Source organism: Mercurialis annua, linkage group LG4 (genome assembly GCF_937616625.2).
Source record: "Mercurialis annua linkage group LG4, ddMerAnnu1.2, whole genome shotgun sequence".
In the NCBI taxonomy this organism is placed as follows: domain Eukaryota; kingdom Viridiplantae; phylum Streptophyta; class Magnoliopsida; order Malpighiales; family Euphorbiaceae; genus Mercurialis; species Mercurialis annua.
In genome coordinates, this window is record NC_065573.1 from 18646598 (window position 1) to 18669407 (window position 22810).

General features: G+C 31.7%; 3 protein-coding genes across 5 annotated transcripts; 2 read left to right on the forward strand and 1 right to left on the reverse strand.

The window, feature by feature from the left end:
- Positions 1–3083: 3083 nt before the first annotated feature.
- LOC126679221 (glycerol-3-phosphate dehydrogenase [NAD(+)] GPDHC1, cytosolic) lies at positions 3084–6352 on the forward strand. 2 transcript variants are annotated; one of them, XM_050374205.2, is made up of 6 exons: positions 3084–3275; positions 3751–4429; positions 4785–5006; positions 5284–5531; positions 5702–5841; positions 6060–6352. In XM_050374205.2, the coding sequence occupies exons 2-6, from the start codon at positions 3760–3762 to the stop codon at positions 6181–6183; spliced, it is 1404 nt and encodes a 467-aa protein (XP_050230162.1). In that variant the 5' UTR covers positions 3084–3275; positions 3751–3759; the 3' UTR covers positions 6184–6352. The 2 variants fall into 2 exon arrangements, with proteins under 2 accessions (XP_050230162.1, XP_050230161.1); XM_050374204.2 differs by lacking the exon at positions 3084–3275 and having other exon boundaries at positions 3652–4429.
- Positions 6353–7431: 1079 nt separating this feature from the next.
- LOC126676658 (uncharacterized) lies at positions 7432–9649 on the forward strand. The gene is made up of 4 exons (XM_050370914.2): positions 7432–7541; positions 8199–8312; positions 8420–8561; positions 9387–9649. The coding sequence occupies exons 1-4, from the start codon at positions 7482–7484 to the stop codon at positions 9437–9439; spliced, it is 369 nt and encodes a 122-aa protein (XP_050226871.1). The 5' UTR covers positions 7432–7481; the 3' UTR covers positions 9440–9649.
- A 417-nt stretch (positions 9650–10066) lies between these two features.
- On the reverse strand, positions 10067–15299 carry LOC126677863 (uncharacterized). 2 transcript variants are annotated; one of them, XM_050372676.2, is made up of 9 exons: positions 15198–15299; positions 14588–14632; positions 14438–14500; positions 14016–14350; positions 13235–13462; positions 12589–12780; positions 12019–12213; positions 11568–11765; positions 10067–11210 (listed from the first exon to the last, which is right to left on the reverse strand). In XM_050372676.2, exons 2-9 carry the CDS (start codon positions 14613–14615, stop codon positions 10263–10265), a joined length of 2187 nt encoding a protein of 728 aa, XP_050228633.1. In that variant the 5' UTR covers positions 14616–14632; positions 15198–15299; the 3' UTR covers positions 10067–10262. The 2 variants fall into 2 exon arrangements, with proteins under 2 accessions (XP_050228633.1, XP_050228634.1); XM_050372677.2 differs by having other exon boundaries at positions 12025–12213; positions 15198–15298.
- Positions 15300–22810: the final 7511 nt, after the last annotated feature.

Consider the following 22810-nt stretch of genomic DNA (forward strand, 5'->3'; position numbering starts at 1 on the left):
TCCGCATATTGGCATAACATTGCAGCTAAATATAATTTTGTCCTTTAATTAAATAACTAATTTATTTATTCTAATTTATTTATTTATCGTCATGGACAGGATATAGATATATATTATTGTGTTTTATACTTTTATTTTTTATTGGAATTGAGTTTTTCTTGCACTTGTGATTATTTCTAAAATGAAGTTATTATTATTTAAAAGGCCTAATCACTCAAAAACCCCTCACCTTTAGACTTTTTTTCAATTCCACCCTGACGTTGAAAAATTGTCAATTTTATCCACTTTTGAATTTTCCGTTTTCAATTGTACCCCAATTTTTTAATTTTTGTTAATTTTTTTACTTAAATGATGAAATCATTCAATTAACTAAGTCTAAAGATGAAATTAAATTCTTTTTTCTTCAAAAAAGTACAAATAAGTCCTTTATTATTAAAAACTAACTAAAAACCATAATCAAATTAACACTATTATAAATTCTTAATTAATTTAACTAAATTTAAATAAAATTTAAAAACATACAATTAATATATGCTAGACATGGAGGATGTTTTTAGATTTTTTTCCAAGTAAAAAAGACGTTAATTTAATATTTCAGGGTACAATTGAAACACAAAAATGCAAAATAGGGTAAAATTGACAAATTTTCAACGTCAGGATATAATTGAACAGGGGTTAAAAGGTCGGGGTTTTTTAAAATATTAGGCCTATTTAAAATTATATAAATAAAAAAATTAAAATAAATTTAAAAATCATTTAATCAGACATGATACCAACCCTAAGACTTTTGATACTTTCATCTTCAAAATCAAAAATGCCAGAGTCATGAACTTCCCATATATAATCTTTTTAAAGTCGATATAGTTCCTAGAAATTAGTTTAGGGATTTTATAATTATGTTATTTGAAAATAATAAAAAATTCAATTTGCCAACTGTGGCCAATTCACCTAAAATAGAAATCCTTTAATATCAATTATGTAATGATCATCTATTTTTTTGTATATATATTTATATATACATGTTAATGTAAACTAAATACAACTAATTTTGAGAAATTTTTAGGTTATCAATTTTTTATTTATAATTAATATTAAATTAGTTAACAATTTTTATAAAAGTAAATATAATATATTCGGTTATTAATTTTTTTTTCCATACTGAATTTATTTTTCTTTTGTTTTTATAATAAACATAATTAAATAATTAACTTAATTTTATTAATAATATCTTTAAAACTAATAAGATAGAAATTTAAATAATAAGTATTTTAATTTTATAGTTCAATCAAACTAAAAGATAGATATTTCTACTAATTTGGAGACAATTTAGTTATTTTTTACATACTCAAAACTAAACTGGAGATAATTTAGCTACTTATTCTAATTAGGATTTTAATTACAATAGTGATTAATTACATAATTAATTAGTTAATGACTATAAAACCTTTATTTAGTAGTAAACTGAAGGATTATTCAGTAAATTTGCCTGTCCCCCCCATCCGTGCTTTTATATATAGTATAGATATAGATATATTCATATATTAATTAAATTTTTTATACTCCCTCCGTCTCAAATTGATAGGCACTATTTTAAATTTTTTTGTTCTAAATTATAGGCAGTCATTTATTATTAAAATGATAAAACGGCACGGATACCCTCATGAATTACATATTTATACTATATATAAAAGCACGGATGGGGGGGACAGGCAAATTTACGCTAACGTCCTTAAAATTAATTAATTAAAATATTAACTAAATTAGAGTACTTCTAATATATCTAGAACATTAACTAAGTTAAACTACCTCTAATATATCTAACTAATCCTAATATGATTAATTGATAATACTAATTAGATTATATAAACCGGACAACATGTAAAACTAATTGGAGTACTCCTAATATATCTAGAAAACTAACCAAGTTAAACTATCTGTAATATATCTAAAATACTAACTAGGTTAAACTAATCCTAATATGATTAATTAATAATGCTAATTAGATTATATAAACCGTACAACATGTAAACACATGCTTTTAAGTTTTAAGTATTTGAAAGGTATTTAACTTCCATTGCTTTATTGGTTTACGTAGTAAAATTATAAACATACTGAAAAAACAATTATTTAACCACTAATAATAGCAATGTCAACATTATAATTTCATATTTAGTTATTAGGTCATATAAATAATTTGCTTTTGTGTTTGATGCAAATTTAGGATTGTTGTCATTTGATAATTAAAGTTAGAATTTAATTTAATAAAAACTCTAATTAATTTAATATTAATTATATATAGAATGTATTAATATAATTATAGTAAATGTAATACGTAAATTCTTGATTATCTATAATGTCCTATAATTAATGTATAATAATATAATCGACAAACACTATATAAACCATTTATACTTTGTGTAAATTTGTCTATTTTTCATAATTTTTATTGTTTGCTTAGACTACATACTTTTTCAAGTTATTCATTACTATCTCTTTTAAGTTAAATGTTTTAGATATTTTAATTAATAAAATATAATTTTATTTGTATATTCTCTTATTATATTGAATAATATTTAAAAAAAAAAGTTTTTTTATTTACTACTTCAATATAATAATTGGTCCCTTGAAAATTTTAATTAGTCTACTAATAAACTTTAATTATTTATATTATTTTTAATTAAAAGTTAAACAATCGTTCGCGTGTCACATTACGAGCCACGTGCGTAGCATGTAAGACAATACTAGTTATATTAAAAAGAGAGCAAACACCACTAAAAGACAAAGTCTACACTGCATTAAATAAGGGAAAGTGTGATATGTTTTTATGAAATTACTCATTTTACATAAATTTGCTAAAAAAAATTTATTACTTGTGTTTGTCCGAAACTGTCTATTAATTTGGAAGGGGGAATATATAACAAACAATTTATAATTTTCATCAAAAAAATGAATATTAATTTCCCCTTAAACTAATTATTAATTTATTATCATCAATCAACAATAATGCAAAAGCAAATTTGCTGTTTCCTCTTGTAACTTAACTTGCATGCACTTTTTGTGTTAAAAAACAAAAAAGTTTCACATTACTATACAACTCATTCATTATTATTTTCTTTGTTTCTTTTGCATATTCCCCTTCCATTTCTTGCCATTCTATTAATTTCCCTCCAAGAAACTGCAACTTGATGACACAAAAAGCTTTCAAATCTTTGAGTTTTGTCAATGATGGGCACAGAAATGCCGCTTTGTAGTTAGCTATACATGAAAATTAAGAGGTCGGTGTTTTCCTTTTGACTTAATGATATATATTTTTAAATTTAAATTTGCTTAGTTTGGAAGTTTATATATATAGTTAGGGTAGATGAACCAACTCAGACGGAGAAAACAAAGCTGCATGTGTATATGGCTTTTGGATTTTCATACTTAGACAACTTTTAAGAACATTTTTAGGTGTGTTTTGATGAGAATTTGTATTAGTTCTGTTACTGTTTTTGTCTGTAGCTTCACCCTTAATTTGAGGAACAGGGCTTGATTGGTTTGGTTTTGATGTTGGCAATAAGATCCTACCTATAAAGATTTGATTTAATTGTTTGTTATATACTAGTTGAGGAGGAGAGTTGAATTAATGGTGATTGGTACTTAGGATGCAAAAAAGTTTAAGGAATTAATTTCAATAGTGATTGAAGTGTTTGATTGGGTTTGATTTGCTGATTCTTTTGGATTTGTTTTTGTCGTTGTTGCTGGTTTTAGTGGTAAGAGATGGTTGGAAGTATTGAGGCAATGAATGTTCATCAAAATGGATGGTCTGCTCAGAATGGTAATGGACCTAATGGTAATGGTTTGGAAGATAAGCTCGATGAACTTCGGCGCCTTCTTGGAAAGGCCGATGGTGATCCTTTGAGGATTGTTGGTGTCGGGGCGGGAGCTTGGGGAAGTGTTTTTGCTGCTTTGCTGCAAGATAATTATGGTCAGTTTCGAGATAAGGTCCAAATCAGGATATGGAGAAGGCCTGGCAGAGCTGTCGATAGAGCCACAGCAGAACATCTATTTGAAGTGATCAATTCGAGGGAGGATGTATTGAGGAGGTTGATCAGGAGATGTGCTTATTTGAAATATGTCGAGGCAAGACTAGGCGATAGGACCCTTTTTGCAGATGAGATTTTGAAAGACGGATTTTGCTTGAACATGATCGATACGCCCCTTAGTCCTTTGAAGGTTGTGACTAATTTGCAAGAGGCTGTTTGGGATGCAGATATTGTGGTAAATGGCGTTCCTTCGACAGAAACGTACGAGGTGTTCGAAGAGATTAGGCCTTATTGGAAGGAGAGAATAAGTGAACCTATCATCATTTCTTTAGCAAAGGGTATAGAGGCTGCACTCGAACCTGTTCCCCACATAATTACTCCGACGCAGATGATTAATAAAGCAAGTAAGATCTAAGTTTCAATATATATTTCGGCATTTTGTTTCCATTTCCATAAATGCTTTAGAAAATGTGAAACTTTATATTTGTAGCCTGTTCTTGTTATAAATATCAATTCGGCTTTTATTTCAACATTTCCGTTTTTGAGCAACATAGCTTGCACCAAAAATCTCGTACTTCGTACTCTGTAATTTGTTAAATTATATTAGAATTTGCTCGATAGCGGCCTCATTAATGTGTAAATGGCTACTTTTCTCCAAACTTCCATTGTTTCATTTATGACTGTTGTATTCCGCTCACTTTAATCGATAAGTAACCTTCTTCCAATTATACCTAAAACCTTACTTTCTATGCCTATCAGCTGGAGTAAATATGGAGAATATACTTTATCTCGGTGGACCAAATATAGCTTCGGAAATATATCACAAGGAATATGCTAATGCTCGGATATGCGGTGCTGATAAGTGGAGAAAGCCGCTCGCTAAATTTCTAAGACAGCCGCATTTCATCGTATGGGACAATAGTGATCTTGTCACTCATGAAGTCATGGGTGGCCTGAAGAATGTATATGCTATTGGAGCCGGTAAGTTGCTGTTTTTCGTTATTATTGTAAGGGATGTATAAACGAAATCATATTTGTCATACCAATCAACATCTTCATAGGAAAATACGGTAACTTACACAGTTTTAACAACACTTCACTTATTTGCTTAGGAGGAAGCTATAGAATCTAAGCTACGTAGTCGCTTGGCATAATTACTCTCGGAAAATATATAAACAAGAAACGAATTTAAATTGTTTATAGAAACATTTGGTTTCTACATGAATCTTAGCACTCATTTTCAAATTGACATTTTCAGGAATGGTAGCTGCCCTTACCAATGAGAGTGCTACCAGCAAGTCTGTATATTTTGCACATTGTACATCAGAAATGATATTTATTACTCATCTATTGGCGGAAGAACCAGAGAAGCTTGCAGGGCCTTTGCTGGCAGACACATACGTAACCTTGTTAAAAGGTCGTAATGCATGGTACGGACAAATGTTAGCCAAAGGAGAGTTGAACCGAGACATGGGTGATAGCATCAGCGGGAAAGGAATGATTCAGGTAGTGATCTTGATTCTTCCTCTTTACTGTAAAGCAAAACATTTGACAAGGAAAATGCATAAAACAAGGAATCACTCAAGTTAAACATGGAATATTTAATGATGATTCTAATGATTGTTTCGTGAACGAGATAAATCTTCTTCAGTGCTTATAATCGATCATGTCTGTAGGGAGTTTCTGCGGTTAAAGCTTTCTATGCACTCCTGAGTCAGCCAAGCTTGAGTGTATTGCATCCCAATGAAAAGAGGCTTGTCGCGCCTGTTGAGCTATGCCCCATTTTGAAAACACTCTATAAAATACTTATTTCAAGGTAATAATCCCTGCAGAACTCGAAAAATTCACCGATCTTCTCTTTTTCATATGTTTTCCAAGTATTACAAACCTCGTATTTTTATAATGTTCGTATTTTCATTATGTTATCAATCGAAGTTGTTGTGTGAGTCAAACAACTAATGTTGGACCTGGAAACGGATGAATCAAAAACTCACTAACTAATATTCTGTTTGTGGCGGATTTTGAATCTTACAGGGAAGATTTGACACAAGCTATCTTACAAGCATTAAGAGATGAAACATTGAATGATCCCCGGGAACGCATTGAGATTGCACAAAGTCATGCATTTTACAGGCCATCTCTTCTTGGCCAACCTTGACTTCACCGGGTTTACATTGCTTATGAGAGTCATCATATAAGAGTTAATTAAAATATATATTATATAGTATATAATAGCAATTTTTTATGAATATGATTGTGATGAACAAAAACATATTGTATTTATGATGATTATTTTATATATCTAATATCATTAATGGGTATAGTAATATGCATTTGTTTGATCCTTGTGATCAGGTTTTCTTTTCGATGATTTATCTTGTAGAGAGTATAGTTTATTTTAGGCCTAATGTCTTAGAACAATCCCGACCTTGTAGCCCCTTTTCGATCCTACCCTGACGTTAAAAACTTGTCAATTTTACCTTATTTTGCATTTTATCGTTTCAATTGTATTCCAATTTTTTAATTTTTATCAATTTTTTTACTTGAATGATGAAATCATTTAATTAACCATGTTTAACGATAAAATTAAATTCATTTTCATTCAAAAAAGTACATATAAGTCCTTTATTTTTAAGAACTAACTAAAAATCATAATCAAATTAAAATTAATTGAAATTCTTAATTAAAAAAACTAAATTTAAATAAATTTTAAATATGTACAATTAGTATATGCTATACATGAAGAATGTTTTTAATTTTTTTTTCCAAATGAAAAAGACGTCAATTTAATATTTGAGGGTATAATTGAAACGATAAAATGAAAATAAGGTACAATAGACAAGTTTTTAACGTCAGAGTAGGATCGAAAAGCGGTTACAAGGTCGGATTTTTTAAGGTATTAAGCTTTTATTTTTTCAATAATATGTAATGATTATTTCAATTCTATTGTGTTTTTTGAATTTTTAATTATTTTTATCAAGATTTTTTAATATTAATAAGGCCTAGTGTATTAAAAAAATTATAAATTTGCTCATTTTTTTAATAATTGGGAGTAGTTTGCTGCCTAGCGTTTAATTATAACATTTGAGATATAATAACTTATTGGTAAATTTATTCATCTTTTGCAAATCTAATTTAATTTTTTAATATTAATAAGGCCTAGTGTACTAAAAAGATTATAAAGTTATTCATTTTTTTTTAATTGAGAAGGATTTGAAACCATGATATAACAGTTTGTTGTCTAGCGTTTAATTAAAACATGATATAACTTATTGATAAATTTATTCATCTTTTGCAAATCTAATTTAATTTTTTATTTCATATAATAATATTAAAAGTGTCGTTTTATAGTTAGAATCCGACAATATCATGTATAGTAAAAAAATGAATAAAATACCAATAAAAACCCTTTAGATTTTGTATTTAGTTTTCAGAAAGCAAAAAACAAAGAGAGAAATGGAAACCAACAATGAAGGTCTCCTTAAACCCTTCTTCCAAAGAGCTTCTGAAGCTGAGGTTTTATTTCTTTTGCTTAATGCCTTTTATCTGTTGTTCATTAATTTTACTTTATTGGGTTGGATTGGTGAGAATCATAACAGTTATTGAATTAAGTAGTGAAAAATGGTTTGTTTTGAGTGATTTTTGATACAGTAGTATACCCTTTTTTTCTAAATTATTCTCTCAATATTTGCTTAGGGAAAAACTAAACTAAACCTTCACTGCTGATTTCGCAGTTTAATATTGCGTTTTGTTCTGGTTTCGAACGGGTTGGAAACCATAATCATACAATTGTTGCCCATCTGTATGATGCCATGCCCCTATTCGAAGGTTTCTAATAAAACAAGTATATTTAAATCCAAGTTTGGTTATTTCATTAAATGAGGAATTTAAACACACTGCTGATTGAAATTTAAAGTTGCTATGATGTTTTGCTTAGTCTAGTTCTGAATATTTTTTTTGAGTTTAGTTATTTTTTGTCTTGATTGTTCTGCTCTTTTTGATTTTGGGTATGTGATTGATACATTTGTTTATTAATCTTCCGATAATGTGAAGAAAATCTTGATGCGTTGACGGAAAATTCAAACTTCCCTAAAAAGATGTTATTTTCTTGGTTAGCATCTTTCCGTGTTTAATTTAATGATAAGAGAATTTTCTCTTTTCTGGGTATTGAAGGATCGATTGTCAAGGATTGAGGCTGCCCTTGCAACTAAAAAAGGTAACTTCATAGGTACTGCTGATGATCAAGATGAGCAACTTATGAAAACAAGTAGTGAACTCTACGCAGAGGTAGCTTCTGAACGAGAACAGTTATAGATGTCAATGTTTTCGTGATCTGTTCGTTTTGATTGACCTACATTACCTTCATTTCTTACTTTGTCAACTGTTACTTGCAGGCTAACAAGCTTGCTGCGGAAAACGGAAAGCTTGCTGCGGAAAACAGAAAGCTTGCTGCGGAAAATGGGAAGCTGCAGTATCAGATTTCACATCTTGTCAGGGCAGTTCGGGACAGTAACAGCAAGTTGGAGGCCTTGAGAGGTAAATAACATCATTTTGTTTTCTAATAATTATCTATGTTTTGTTACTAAAAATTAAACTGTTGTCTCTTAAGATTAGAAAATTAAGAGTAATGTTTCATTAAGAGAATAAGTTAGATTGGAATTATTGTATGCACAACAATGATATTGTTTAGTCAGGCTAAGAATGTTTACCATTGGAGATTAACACAAACTAAATATTTTAAATACTATGCCCTTTCTTTTTATTAGAGAGATCATTTTGGTTATTGAATAGCTAATAATTGTCGTCTCTTCTTTCCTGACCACACTCATTAATCATCACCATCATAATAAAATGGAAGTGCTTCTTCTTTTGTAGAACTAGGGGTATGCAAACAAAACAAAAAACAAACCGATAAATTTGGTTCGGTTTTTATATTAAAAAAATGTTTTGGTTTTAATGCTATGTTCAGTTTTGATAGCTAAAATTTCAGTTCAGTTTTGATACAAACCAAATCAAAATAATCAAATAGAATTTATAAAAATCAACTAGTTTTTTTCTTTCATCATTGGAGAAGAGGAGCGCTTGTGGAGGAATTGAACCCACGAGCTTAGCATAATGTTGCTCAACGCTTATACCATTTTAAATCCTTATAAATTATCTTTGAACTATAACTCCAGTTCAATTTGGTTCAGTATGACCGAATGCACACTCTTATGAAGAACACTGTCAAATATTTATGATAAATATGTTAAAGTAACAGTTTTTGGAATATTCATAATCAATGCAGGCATAAGATTACCCTCCTTTGCTGTCTATTAATCTTAACCTACTTATCAGAAGTCTCGTTTTTGGTTTCTGCAGATTCAGAACAAAAAGCACAAACCACCGCAAAGTTGGAGGATCTACGATTATGAAGCGGCAACCATAAGATGCAATCTACTAAATTTTTTTAACATGATGAAACAATTGGAAATATTTTAGTTTGGTATCAACTAGGGTTCAAGTGTATGGAATTTTCTGAGAAAGAGGTCATTTCAGTCTACAAACATACATGGCGGGATTATTTAGATTTGATTTTACTGAGAAATGTTTAATTTCATATAAAATGGATTCAAATTTTGTTATTGTTCTGTCTGAATTTAGATTTATTTGACATTATTGATGGCAGAATCATATGATAAACAGCAGCAAATCTGCAACTCGTATCCATAATGCCCTCTCAAATTGTAGATTATCATCAATTAACTCTGTTATCAATCGCTCCTAAATTCGTTTATTTGGACTCTGAACTTAATTATTTTGATCGAATAATCCAAATTTTGATCAATTAGTCCTTTGATTCCTTATAGATTATCAAAATTCTCAACTTTGGATGACTACTTTTGTAGTTTATTGACCATGAACTGCAAATTTAGGGATCAGATTAATTCTTAAGTCTATCTATAAACCATACATCTTATCATATTTTGATTTCAGGAAATTACTGCCGCTTCTGAACTGATTGCATTGCAGCTAATGACTTCAAAAACAACTTCAGCCTGTTATGTCATTCATATATGTATATATATTTGTATATATTTTCTAAATCCTGCCATCTGCATATCCATTACCATTACAATTAAAAAGCTAAATCCTAACTGTACATGGATTTCGAGTTGTACCTTCAAATTAAATACTAAAGATGATGACCCTTCAAAATCATGTCAAAGTAGAGAATAGTAGCAATATGTACATCCACTAATCATCCATTCTACCAGCTAACTGTTGCAGGATAGTTTTCTTTGACAGGTTGTAGTACTTGCTTATTTTGTATCGCTTCGCCATGTCTCGGAGCTCACCTAATCTCATTTTCTCCAGTGTTAATGCAGAAGGTAATAAAAGTGCAGAATTGGAACTGGAATCACAAATTGAGGACTCGAACAGTGACGGGTCATCCTTATATGAACTCTCATTTATGCTCTTGTCTGAACTCAAAATCTTCATCGGAGCTGATTTTGGGACGTCGCCAGAAGAATGACTATTCCGTTTAGATGCACATTCTCTTAGCTCAACCAATTTCTTAGCAGTGGTCTTGCAATCCTGATATATACCGGCATTTAGCGGACTGACCACTGATAGTTTTCGCTTCTTGGCCTTGGAAATAATAGATGAGCAGGAACCATCTACCATTCTAGAGATACTTACATCATACAGAATTGGAAGATTTGACTTGTTACTCCTCTTCACCTTTTCTTTCAGCGATATCAGGGATGGTTTCGAATTGGACTTCGTCTCATCAGCAGCAACTTCACATATGTGCTCTTCAGACGTAGTTTTTCCTTCCTCTTTAGGCTGTCGCCTGATTGCGTCTTTTCCTTCTTCCCGTGGCTCTGAAAGAGAAGTTAAGGCACAATTCTCTGTCTCAGTCACAGCAGTTTCAACCACCTTTCTAATTCGCAAAGGACTTTTCTCTTTTCTATCCACCTTCGGATACAAATTTACTGAGACCACATTCTCAAGTGAAGCAACCTTCGAATCTTTTGCAGTCCCCTTGCTCGCAGCTTTCAGTGCAACAATGCAGATTTTCTGCTTAATATCAGAGTTACTGCTGCTGCTAAATCCTGAATCGTCATTCTCTTTTCTCCTATACAGACCAGGTGTACATTTCAATTCTTCGGCACTGGCAGTTTTAACAAAATCTGCATGCTGCTCAAAAAGAAACATATACCAGCAAATTCAGAGGCAGCAATAAATGAAATTTGTCCAGCAGTTACATTTAGGGAAATTACTATCAACCCTGAGGTTAGGGTAAAATCACTAATTTTCTCATGTATTTTAAAAAATCACTGTTAAGTAGAATTGCAGTTACTAATACCAAACTGTTAGAATAACAGTGGTTTTTAAAAAATCAAGGTATAATAATAATTTTGATCTACTCTCAGAGTGAATAATTATCCCTTAGATTTGAACTACTGGTTAAAACTATTGTATTGACTATGGTATATGATTGCACAATAGATCAACATTTTAAGGATAACAATCTAAGAAAGTAAGACATCAAACCTCATGTTTTCTTGGACAAGTTTGTTTTCCTTCGGTGTTAATTGATGGACTCAAAGGTTTTCTTTTTTCTGTAGGCCTAGAACAGAATCCCTTGTTTCCAGATACTTTTGAATTAGACTTGCCTGATGTTTTCATCTCATTGAAGCTCCCAGTTGCCTGCCTGTTTTGGCCTAACCGTTTAACAATAGCATTTGCAAGCTGTTCATTACCGGACGAAAGAACCAAACACAACAGGTTAGGATCAACCACAGGAACTCTTAGTGAAGATAAATAAGATTAGGACCCGCAGCCAGTTGCCAGTTGCATACAGTATGCAAATCACTTGACCTACAAGTTCAACTAATTTTCTTCCCTCAAGTTCTGGGCCCTCCAATACATGATCATATTGACGACAAACTAATGGACACTAAATACAGGCTTACTTTAAATTAGATATGAAAGGTACGGGTACCTTCACCTTTTTACGAGGATCTGTTTTCTTCACCTCAGGCTTAATTGATGGACCTAAGCTGATGTATGAACATATAGAACTATGCTCTTCAATCTCCCCACTCACAGTACTTGAACCTGAATTGCTCGATTTTTTTTCCGTACTGAAATTGCCACAAGCAACTGAGATGGAATTGCTAATACCAACATCTGTAGGCTGTAGAATATCAAAGAGAAATTGCAAAGTTGATCAGTACTTCCAAAATATGCATAAGCTAACAGAAAGTAAATGTGTCTGCATGAGTTGTACGAGTGATTACTTGTGTTTTCCTTTAAGTATTCCTTGTTGACATCTATGGTAAAACATATTCATAATCAGGTTCTTCCCTCTGATTTATAAGTTCCATATGCAACAGTTATTAGTCATTAAGGGGCTTAATCCAAGTGCAATTACTTTTCATGCATTTTGTAAGTAGCCATTTTTCTGTAAATATATACTGTCTCCTTATAGCAGAAAAAAGAAAGGAAAAAGTAGTCAAATTTTCTTGACAGAATTCCTTCCAATATAACCAAAATAAACAAGAGAAACTACCTCAATTTTAATCGTCTCTGCTCTACATCTCTCACTGTCTGCAGACTTTGAGGATGAACTTTGGATCATTCTTTGGTCCTTCAGAATAAAACCATATTTTCTATCTTCCCCCTTCCCTAGATTTTTCGTACTGGAGTTGCCTGGTAATATCTCCTCAGTGGAATGACCAGCTGCGGTACCAACATTTGCAGGCTGTTCATCGTGACAACAAAATGTCAAGAAGAGGCAACAAAAGAAAGCTTTCATTCATAAATCACATTAGGATGCATGTTCATCCTATTTGCCAACAATTCCAAACTATCTACTTCATAAATGAAGAAATGAAATATTAAAAAAATAAAAATTCCACTCATAAATCATTCAACCAGAAGTTTAAGAAATACATGACTTTGAATAGTGTCAGATTGACCATAATTACAGTCTCATTAAATCATTATTCTCTTTAAAAACATGACTCCTTTTTAAAAATGAACAAGAAATCCAGGTATAGAAACAACATATTGTCGAATAAGATTTTAGTGAAAAGGCAAAAGGAATCCACGAACAGAACAAAGTGAACCCAAATGCCCCAAAGTTCACCTTGTTTCACTATTTGCATAAAATGAGGTACCATTACAAGTTAAACCATGATTGGGAGCCTCAGGACCTTAATAATAGCTTGATTGTTAGTTTTCCTCCCTTGAAGCTTCAAAGATGGATTTAGTACTGCAACATTATCAGTCATGAAACTTGAACCCTTCATTCCCTCCTTCAAAAAAGATTTAGAGTTACAACTGCCTTTTTTTTCATTCTCGCCCATAATGTTGATAGGTTCTCTCGGAGCATGAGCATCAGAGGTTGTGCTTAAGCTAACAGCATACTTAACTTCCTCAGGCTGTTCATTACGAAAGGAAAAACAGATAAATATACATTAAATGGAAAACGTATAATAAGAAACAACCAAATACATCAAATGTCTGTTTTTTTTTTGTATTGACCCAACAAACTATTACAGCCTTGAAGTCAAATTGCCAAGTGCAGGATGAATGAGTACTGGTGGTCACATGCATTACGCATATATATGCAACATGCATCTGTAGACAAGAAAACAGATGCAAGTGCACGCGCATGATTCACCACATGTGATATGTGCCCATCGATGTTGCATGGAAACTTCATTCTTACGTTTTGGCATCTCTTTTTCATTTTCAAAAGCATCTATCTATTCCAAAACTCTATACTTATAACTTATTCTTGTAAAATATTTCGTTGTTTTTCAGTTCTAATCAGAAGTTATATGGCAAGAGTTTCCATTTCCGTGCTACATATGTGCCCATAATCAGAAGTTGTATGACAAAGTTTGCATCTCATACTAATTTTCACCTCAAGGCTAAATCATAATTTACAAAATCAAGAAAATAATTGAAAGAAATCTTCAAGAATCAAACCTGCTCATCTTTCTTGTGCAAGTTATTGCTGAGGAGATCCTTAAATATTTCCTTTAATGTTTCAACTGGTTTTGTATGCCTCAATAAATGAACCTCAACATCATTCTTGTCCTTATTTGTCAAACTCTTTATTGAAACGTCAAGGCAATTGATCTTCTCTCTCAACGAATCACAACATATTTCGAACCAATCCTCATTGTTTATCCAACCCATTTCATTTTGCAGGGATATCAAATCTTGCTCAAGGTTATCGATCTCGGTATCCGCATTTTCTATCAATCTCCTCAACACTTGTAAGCAGTATTTTTCATTCAAAGCATCTTCTTCCATCACGTCTACAAGAGTAATGAAAATTCGTATAAGAACCATATATGCACGAATACACACATAACCAAAGTAATCAGTAAGAGCCATACACATACCAAACCCATAACCAAAGTAAAAATCACATGGCCTTTCACGTAGGGAGAAAATCCAGCTTTCTTCTGCAAGTCAGGGTAAATCGAACGAGTTAATAATCAAAAACCAGGACGTAACCTTAACCTAAACACTATATAAAGATTGCCACATACCGGGCGCACTCCAAAGATCCCAATCCATGAAATCCAATAAAAATTCTGCAGTGTAAACACCATATATACATATATAAGAACAGCAACCAATAAAGAAAGGAAAAACGAGGTTGGTTTAGAAGGACACTTCGTTAAACCAAAGTGTCCGGTTTCGGAAACATTTCAAACACTTGACATTTCGGACACCAAACCTCATTTTTTACATAGAAAACTTTCAAATTGTACCGTTTCTCCTTGTCTGTGTCTGTGCTACGTAAGTAAATAACTATTACAAAAAAAATTCTCATAATCTACAATCAAGCCTAAATACCCAGTTGGACAATCTTATAACCCACATTTCCAATTTGAGTCTAAACTAATCAAATCTGAAACACGAGCAGAACTAAACTGATACCCACATAGCAAGTTTAGTCATTTCTACGATTTTAAGGTCCCATCATCAACAACAAAATAAACCCACGTAATTAAAAGATAAACAAACATGAAAAAAGTTAATTTAAAGATATAAAACAAATTAACTGTAAAATGCAAACGAAAAAACACAGAAAACAGCTAACTTTACAGAATTTTCTGAGGAACCAAACAAGAGAAAGAAAATTAGAGGAATTACCTGAAATTGCTGAGAAATTGAGAGAATGTGAGAGCAGTGTGTGTGATCAGTGGAGAGTGAAAGGAGACAAGGATAAAAGAAAATAAAAAAGCTGCAACAGAGATGAAACGGTAAATATAGGATCCAGACAAGGACAAAATGGGAAATGAAAGTTTGTGTGCGTCAGCATGTGATGATACGTAAGCAAAGTGGGGTCCAGGAGGAGAGATTCTTTTTGAGATTAATTGGAAGAATGAGGACCGTTGGATTTGGTGATTCTGAAACGAGAAAAAGGGATGGGTGTGGAAATTTTTGAGTGTCTTTGCTGGGCCGTTTTAAGGGCAATGAGAGCTCTGCTTTTGGAAAACGACAATAGAGTACCGCCGTTTCGATTTGTAGAAGGACTTAGCTGCCGGTCAAGGGAGGGAACATGGTTTTAGTTCTTTCTGGGCTTTTAATGAATGTTGTACACGTGGCAGTACTGCAGAGAATCAAAATATAGCCTTCTATATCTTTTTTTTTTGCCGGTATGAAAACTTCATAAATTAGAAAAACGACTTACAAAAGTCTCGAACGAATTATTATAAAATTCATTATTTCTAAAGACTTTTTGGGATTATAAAGTCATCCAATTACAATTGCGTCTAACAAACGAAAAAAAGTATACCTTAGCACACCTACAGTCTTGAAGAATTAGATCGCAATTCACATTCACCATCGCATCATTCTGCATTGCTTCTATCAAGTTCTTTGACAACAGTCTCAAACACAATACTGCTAAGTCTTAACCTCCTGCCTAGATACTTTCTCGCAAAGCATGAGTTTCAACATGTGTCGGGGAATCCACGTGATTAACTCGGAAGGGAAAGAAATTGATCATTCTCCTTTCACGGTCCCTAGCTACGCACGCTTCTGTATTCGATTCTTTCACAAAAGCTCCATCATAGACAAAATCTCACATAATGTAAAAAGACAAAATTTCATATGGCCACTTTATATCAAAATCCTAAATTGCTAGTTTATAAATGAGCTCATTCAACAAGTCTTTATATAAAGGCAAACCAACCTATTATTATGGCAAGTTAAGTTTTATTACCTCTTATAAATAGTATTTTCCTATATTATATGGAGATCAATACTGACTTAAGTTTCGGAGTGAATTTCAGACCAAGGGTCCAAAATCCTATCTGACCTTATTTGTCGTGTAGGACACTACTCGGAATTCACCTAAATATAAAGTTTGTCACGAAGCGACCCGAAAGACAAGACGATCTTGGACCGGATCCATCATTTGGCGCCGTCTGTGGGAAACGAATAACTCTCCTATAAATAAATTTTTGATGTTCGGATTCGTTTAGATCTATATCTTTCGGAAGTCTTTAACAAGCGGCAAGAGGTTTGTAGGTTTATTCGAGTGCCCCCTTAAGTAAATCAGCCTATAGTAGCATGATGTAGGAGATATGCCCAACACATTAGATAATTAAATTAGGAAGTCTTTGCTAGCATATATATCCATGTATATTTTTAATGCTAGATTTTGATATATAAGCATAAATATCATTTCATGTGAGACTAGCGATGCATCCAGATTGTATAATGTTATTCACCTACGTTTTTACATCCTTTTATGGAAGATCTTATATGAATATAGATAAGCCCGATACGCAAAACATAAATGCTCTGTAGAAAATGTATGTTGTTCTCTTTTTGAAATTAAGTGTTAGAGGTGGTCATTTTGAGCATCACAAAATTATGATTCATGTTATATTATGAGTTGTTTTATACTTGATCTATTATAAAGCACAGGTCGACCAATCAGTTATTAAAGCAAATTTATGATAATGTCAACTACAAACGGGCAACGTCTCGCATACAAGCGACATTCGATGAACAAAAGAAAAATTCTATAAACGGACAACGTCCCGTATACAAGCGACACTCGATGAAGAAAAGAAAAATTCTACAAAAGGGCAACGTCCCGTATACAAGCGACACTCGAGGAAGAAAAGAAAAATTCTACAAACGGGCAACGTTCCGTATACAAGCGACATTCGACGAAGAAAAAAAATCTACAAATGGGCAATGTCTCGTATACAAGCGACATCCGATGAAGAAATGAAAAGAAAAATTCTACAAACGGGCAACGTCACAGAATTTATTGAGAAACATTTCTCAAAAGCAACGGCCAAATTTTTTGAGAGACATATTTTAAAGGTAAAAGTCAAATTTATTGAGAAATATTTTTCAATAAGAAAAAAAAAGACAACGACTAAAATACAAGCGACAATCGATCAAGGAAAAGGCATAATGCCGCAAACGGTTAAACGGCATTTCTAGCTGATCTAGGTGGCTACTTCACATTTTCTCAAACCTTTCTAGAATAGAGGTCATCCATAAGGTTGGGTGAGCGGCCTCCGAACCCCTCTCCGCTCACAACTCGGTTTATTATATCATTTAGGAATTCTATTTATTGTTAATTAAACAGCAATTATGATCTTAAATGTGATCTTTATTTTTTATTTATGTCTAATAGAGAATCTAACAAAAAAATTGAACCAAAATAAACAATTTGGTTTATTTATTATAAATTAAAAAATTGAGTTGGTTTTAAAATATTAAAAAATTAAAAGGGTGAAACTACATTTTATTTTAAAGTTACATTAATTTTATGGGTTTAAATAGTTAAAATACAGAAATTTGATTATAAATTTAATGTAAAAGTTTTATAGTTTTTTCATTTGAATTTAAACAAATACTATTATGTTCAATAAAATTGAAAATGAAATCGAACCAAATTAAAAACCAACAAAGGTTTATTTTATCTCTTGAACTTGGGATGCAAGGTCAATAAAATCAAACTCGTGGCTTTAGAGAAAATCATCCTTAAAATAAGCATTTTAAATAAAAACACCTTAAAAATAAGTATTTTCACTCATTTACCCTCAATTCTAATTTATATACAATGCTCTAATTATTTTATAGAGCAAGTTACTTTGAGGTTCCTGAGATATATTATAATTAACAGTTTGATAACTCTTGTTTTAAAAGTCCACTAAATGGTTCTTTAGTTTTAATTATATTAACTATTAGGCCCCTCTGTTAATTTTGACATTTACTATCACACGATTTGGTATCCCACCTTGTCCCTCAATTTTTATTTTATTAAACGAATTGGTACCTCATTTTTAAACGCTTTGGTACTCCAGTTTTATTTCTCTTAAACGATTTAGTCCCTCAAATTAAATGAAAGGATTTTTCAGTTAACGGAATTAAAACTGAGAAACTATTAAATAGATTTTTGAAACCAAAAGGTATTAAACTGTTAATTACGATATAACTCAAGGACTTTAATATAATTTTTTCTATTTTCTATCACCTTAGGTAGAGGGATAAAATGAGCTCAATTAATCAATCTAAGGATAGTTTTGTGCAGAACTATAAATTTATCTGTAATTGATAATTTGTATCAAGCTGTAGAGCAAAATAAACTTTTATTGAATTAAAGATTGATATAGGTCTAAAAATAATACTATTTTTATGTGTTTTTAAATAGTTAAAATATCAAAATTTGGCATAAATTTTAATATCTCAAATTTTTATGTTTTTTCTTTAAACCTAAAAAAAATACTATTACATGCAATAATACAGAAAATTAAACCAAATTAAACTAAAACTAATCAAATAGAATGCACACACTAAACTCAAAACACTTGGAAAGCAAAAGAGCAGTCTAAATTTGTAAAGATATAAAATAGAATTTTGAATGTGTGTGTACAATTGATAGGCTAAAGGTGAGCAAGAAATATAAGGAGTGAGTTAATAAATGTCTAATTTGGTGGATCGTAGATTTGGAGATGGGGAATAGCAAGTAATTGTTGAATAAGAGCCTTCTTAGGACCTAACTTGTACCGCTTTGCAATCTGCAGCACCTCACTATATTTCATTTTCTCTAATAATGCACCATTTTGAATTGTACTTTGTGCCCTACAAACTTCATTTTCTTTGGCCTGTGGTGCAACAATATTCTCATCTTTCACCGAAAATGAACCTCGTGATTCACCATTTTCACACTTATTATCTGCTTCCTACTCACACAAACACACCATCTTTCATATACAACCGAACAGTTTATAGAAACGTTTTGAGTTGAAATTTGAGTACCTCGACAGTTTCTGGCTTGCGAGCATTATTCTTCTCTGCATGAAGCTTCAAAAATATTGTACAACTATTCTCACTCGTAAGAAGATGCTCCAATATTTCATCCAGACTTTCAACTGGTCTATCAAACATTATATACTGTAGCTCTTCTATATTCTTGAATTTCGTATTCGCCATGATCATCATTGTAGTTTCGGTTTCAGCTGTCTTCTTTAGTAGAGTATCACACCATTCTTTAAACCGCGCCGCGTTTTGTCTCCAAATCCGTTCGGTTATTTGCTTTACTTCAAACTCTTTCTTCAGTTTATCGATCTCATTATCTGCATTTTTTATTAAAATCCTCAAGATTTCGATGCAGCTTCTCACATTCAAATCATCTTCTTCAACCATATCTACAAGAGTTGCCGAAAATCACACACGCACAATGATATTACAAAGTGAGTAAGAAGGGGCATATATAGTACGGAAACGGGAAATAGAAACGAATCCGAAAGATATGACTCGAAAAGTTTCGATGCAACATAATATGTACCAGTCTCATATAAAAAGCTACCAGTCTGAGAAGGTATTTCAGGTTGAGACCAAGATGTGGTTTGTTCTGCAAATGAAAGTAACCAAATCAATACTAAGAAGCCAAAATTAAAGCATAAGTATACATTTCAAGAAAGTGGTGCAAATTAACCTGGTCTCCAGTTCCATAGATCCCACTCCCCAATGTCATCCATTAGGTGCGATCGATTCTATCTTATATACCCTGCAATCAACATTACAGATAAGATATAAACATGTAAAAATCTTAATAAGCCAGTTGTGTTATCAAACTGACCAATGTTTTCAATTCTTGAAAACTTCAAGAAACCAAATTCTTGGAATATAAACCTTTTTTTTTCGATTTACGTATAATTTAAGTCCACAGATTATATTCAAAGCAACCATCATCATCATCGTCAAAAGAAAATGAACCATTTAAAGAAACCCTAGTATGAAATGGCTGATCGACGTACTGAGATGTGCAAGAACACAAGTTTAAAGAATATATGAGAGCTTTCTCAGCAACCAAACAAGAGGACAAAACACAAAGAAAAATACCTGCGATGTGTTTCTGCAAGTATGCTTCAAATTGAAAACGGTGCTTGAAAGATAATGTAATGCTGAAGAAAGAAAGCAAGAAAAATATAATAACCGTAATTTAACAGGGATGGAACTGTAACAGAAATATCCTGATGAGGGTAAATTAGGAAATCTAGGTTTGCTTGAGGGCTGTAGATATTGACATGTAGGATTAGTGGGCCCAGAAGAGAGAAATCTTTTCGTTTCGAGTCATTCGTTTTCCATGCAGTTATAGAATCTAGGCTTAATAGCAAAATAAATATAAATTTATAGTAGTTCTATTTTTTTTTTACCAGAGATAACAATATATAAATATAGGGAAGAATGACCATCCCATGAAAAAAATGAGCCATTCTTTAAACAAATAATAATATGTGGACTTTGTAGCTACTATACGAGCCATCCAAATACACATCCATTTAACAAATTTAGATAAACCAAAGTTTAAATAATTTGTTAAACAAACGGTAGAACGGTAAAATAAAATGACAATATTAAAGATGACCAAGACACGTACCGTTGGTAGAAATGATATGATATTATAATAGTACCTTGTGAGTTTATTGCATCATGTAGTAGCGTAGATTGAAAAACTATCCCGAAAGGTTTCCTACCATAGCATACCTGTTTATTTATTTATAAAATAAAATAATAGTTTAGTGTAATCATACCTGATGCTGGAGGAGACTTCTGAATTACCTATCGAAAATAGGAGTTAGAGGGGCCGATCTCTTATAAAAAAATTAAAAACTCTACAAAATAATAAATCAACTAAGTGATACAGTCACCCACAAAGAGAAAAGAAACACCTAAATGGAAATGAAATTATTATGGTCCGTGATTACGCATATGTATTCTCCAACCTATTACTACCAACAAATTACGTTGATAAGAAGTATCATGACCATACAAGGTTATTGGATATACTATTTGCCTTTCTCGTTAGCGGTTTGATTTCGAGTTTTGGTTTGCCTTTTCTCGAGGCTTCTTCATTCATTTTCATTCATCAAAAAAAATTAATGCAGAACCTCTTAAGAAATATAATAACCTCACAAGAAATATAGAACCTCACAAGAATTACAATAACCTCACAGGTAGTATAAAACCTCACAAGGAGTACAATAACCTCACAAGGAGTACAAAACCTCACAAGGAGTACAATAATCTCACAAGGAGCACACCAATATATTCAATATCCTCGTTAGTATTCTCCTTATCATAGTTTAAGATATTTGTGCATTTGATTAATAGTAATGAATGATAAAATATATAAAATATGAATTCAAAAATGAAAATTAAAAACACATTTTCTCATTTTTGGTCACTATCAACTAATACAAGTTAAGAACCAGTTTTTATTTTTGACATATGAAATAGTTATCGAAAAATGTTCTACAACAAATAATCAAAATCATACCCATCAACATTTCACGGCCAAGTTATGCAATGCAAAAATAAAATTGAAAAAAAGAAAAAAAATTATGAATTTTAATCCAATTTAATGATGAGTTAAAAAACTAAAACAATGAATAATCAATAGTTAGTGATGGCGTTTCAGAAAAAAATTGTTATCTTTAAAATATAATACTGAATAGGGCTCGACCAGTTGCCTTTAACGATTTTTCGGCATATTCATTGTTGGATAACCGTTAAAATTAATTAAACAATATGATGTGTCTTTATAAATTATATATTTTTTTATGAATAAAATTATATACTTGACGTTAATGAAAATCAAATAAAAAAAGTCTAAGCACACGAATAATACATGTAACTGTTGTTATAATCTCGATTTAGTGAGAAAAAGAGAATAATAGAATCACAAATTATCTGTTTTGAAACAACAGTCCGACTTTCGATTTTAGACAACAACAATTTCCATTTCTTCACAGCATTCACTTTTGAAGCACAATATGATAATTGCATAGTTGCTAACTCTATCACTGTCACACGAAGAAGTCCAAAAACACCGCAACTGTAAGTGGCAGGGGCAACAACATAATGAAGGTGATGGAATTTAACCATCTACCAGTTGTAGTTAATACTCTCCTTCTCCGGTGGCAGTTACCGGCCAAGAATTTTCAATTATTAAAAAAATATCATTAATGCAAAAGTATTTAGTTAAAGAAAATAACTTGAAGTTAGCCATATCTAATAAATTTTTCATTCTCGTTCTTAGAACTCGTAAAAAAATTGTGTATTAAATTAACCAATAAATAAGTGAAGAAACAAAAAACCTGTACGATGGGGGAGAAAGGCGGCGACTGCTTCAGGACATACAATATTTTCTTGTGCATCACATGGATATGGTATCACTGTCTTCCATGGCATTTCAATATACCACCATCTGCATGTTTTGAGAAGCA

What these genes read in the sequence shown, in the direction of transcription:
- LOC126677863 (XM_050372676.2), bottom strand. Translation starts at nt 14,615, where the DNA reads ATGGATTGGGATCTTTGGAGTGCGCCCG. An exon ending in GGATCTTTGGAGTGCGCCCG is followed by an intron (nt 14,501 to 14,587) that starts GTATGTGGCAAT and finishes CCTGACTTGCAG; the next exon opens with AAGAAAGCTGGATTTTCTCC. An exon ending in ACAATCAAGCTATTATTAAG is followed by an intron (nt 12,781 to 13,234) that starts GTCCTGAGGCTC and finishes CACGATGAACAG; the next exon opens with CCTGCAAATGTTGGTACCGC.
- LOC126676658 (XM_050370914.2), top strand. Translation starts at nt 7,482, where the DNA reads ATGGAAACCAACAATGAAGGTCTCCTTAAACCCTTCTTCCAAAGAGCT. An exon ending in AAAGAGCTTCTGAAGCTGAG is followed by an intron (nt 7,542 to 8,198) that starts GTTTTATTTCTT and finishes TGGGTATTGAAG; the next exon opens with GATCGATTGTCAAGGATTGA. An exon ending in CAAGTTGGAGGCCTTGAGAG is followed by an intron (nt 8,562 to 9,386) that starts GTAAATAACATC and finishes TGGTTTCTGCAG; the next exon opens with ATTCAGAACAAAAAGCACAA.
- LOC126679221 (XM_050374205.2), top strand. Translation starts at nt 3,760, where the DNA reads ATGGTTGGAAGTATTGAGGCAATGAATGTTCATCAAAATGGATGGTCT. An exon ending in GCAGATGATTAATAAAGCAA is followed by an intron (nt 4,430 to 4,784) that starts GTAAGATCTAAG and finishes TATGCCTATCAG; the next exon opens with CTGGAGTAAATATGGAGAAT. An exon ending in GCGGGAAAGGAATGATTCAG is followed by an intron (nt 5,532 to 5,701) that starts GTAGTGATCTTG and finishes TCATGTCTGTAG; the next exon opens with GGAGTTTCTGCGGTTAAAGC.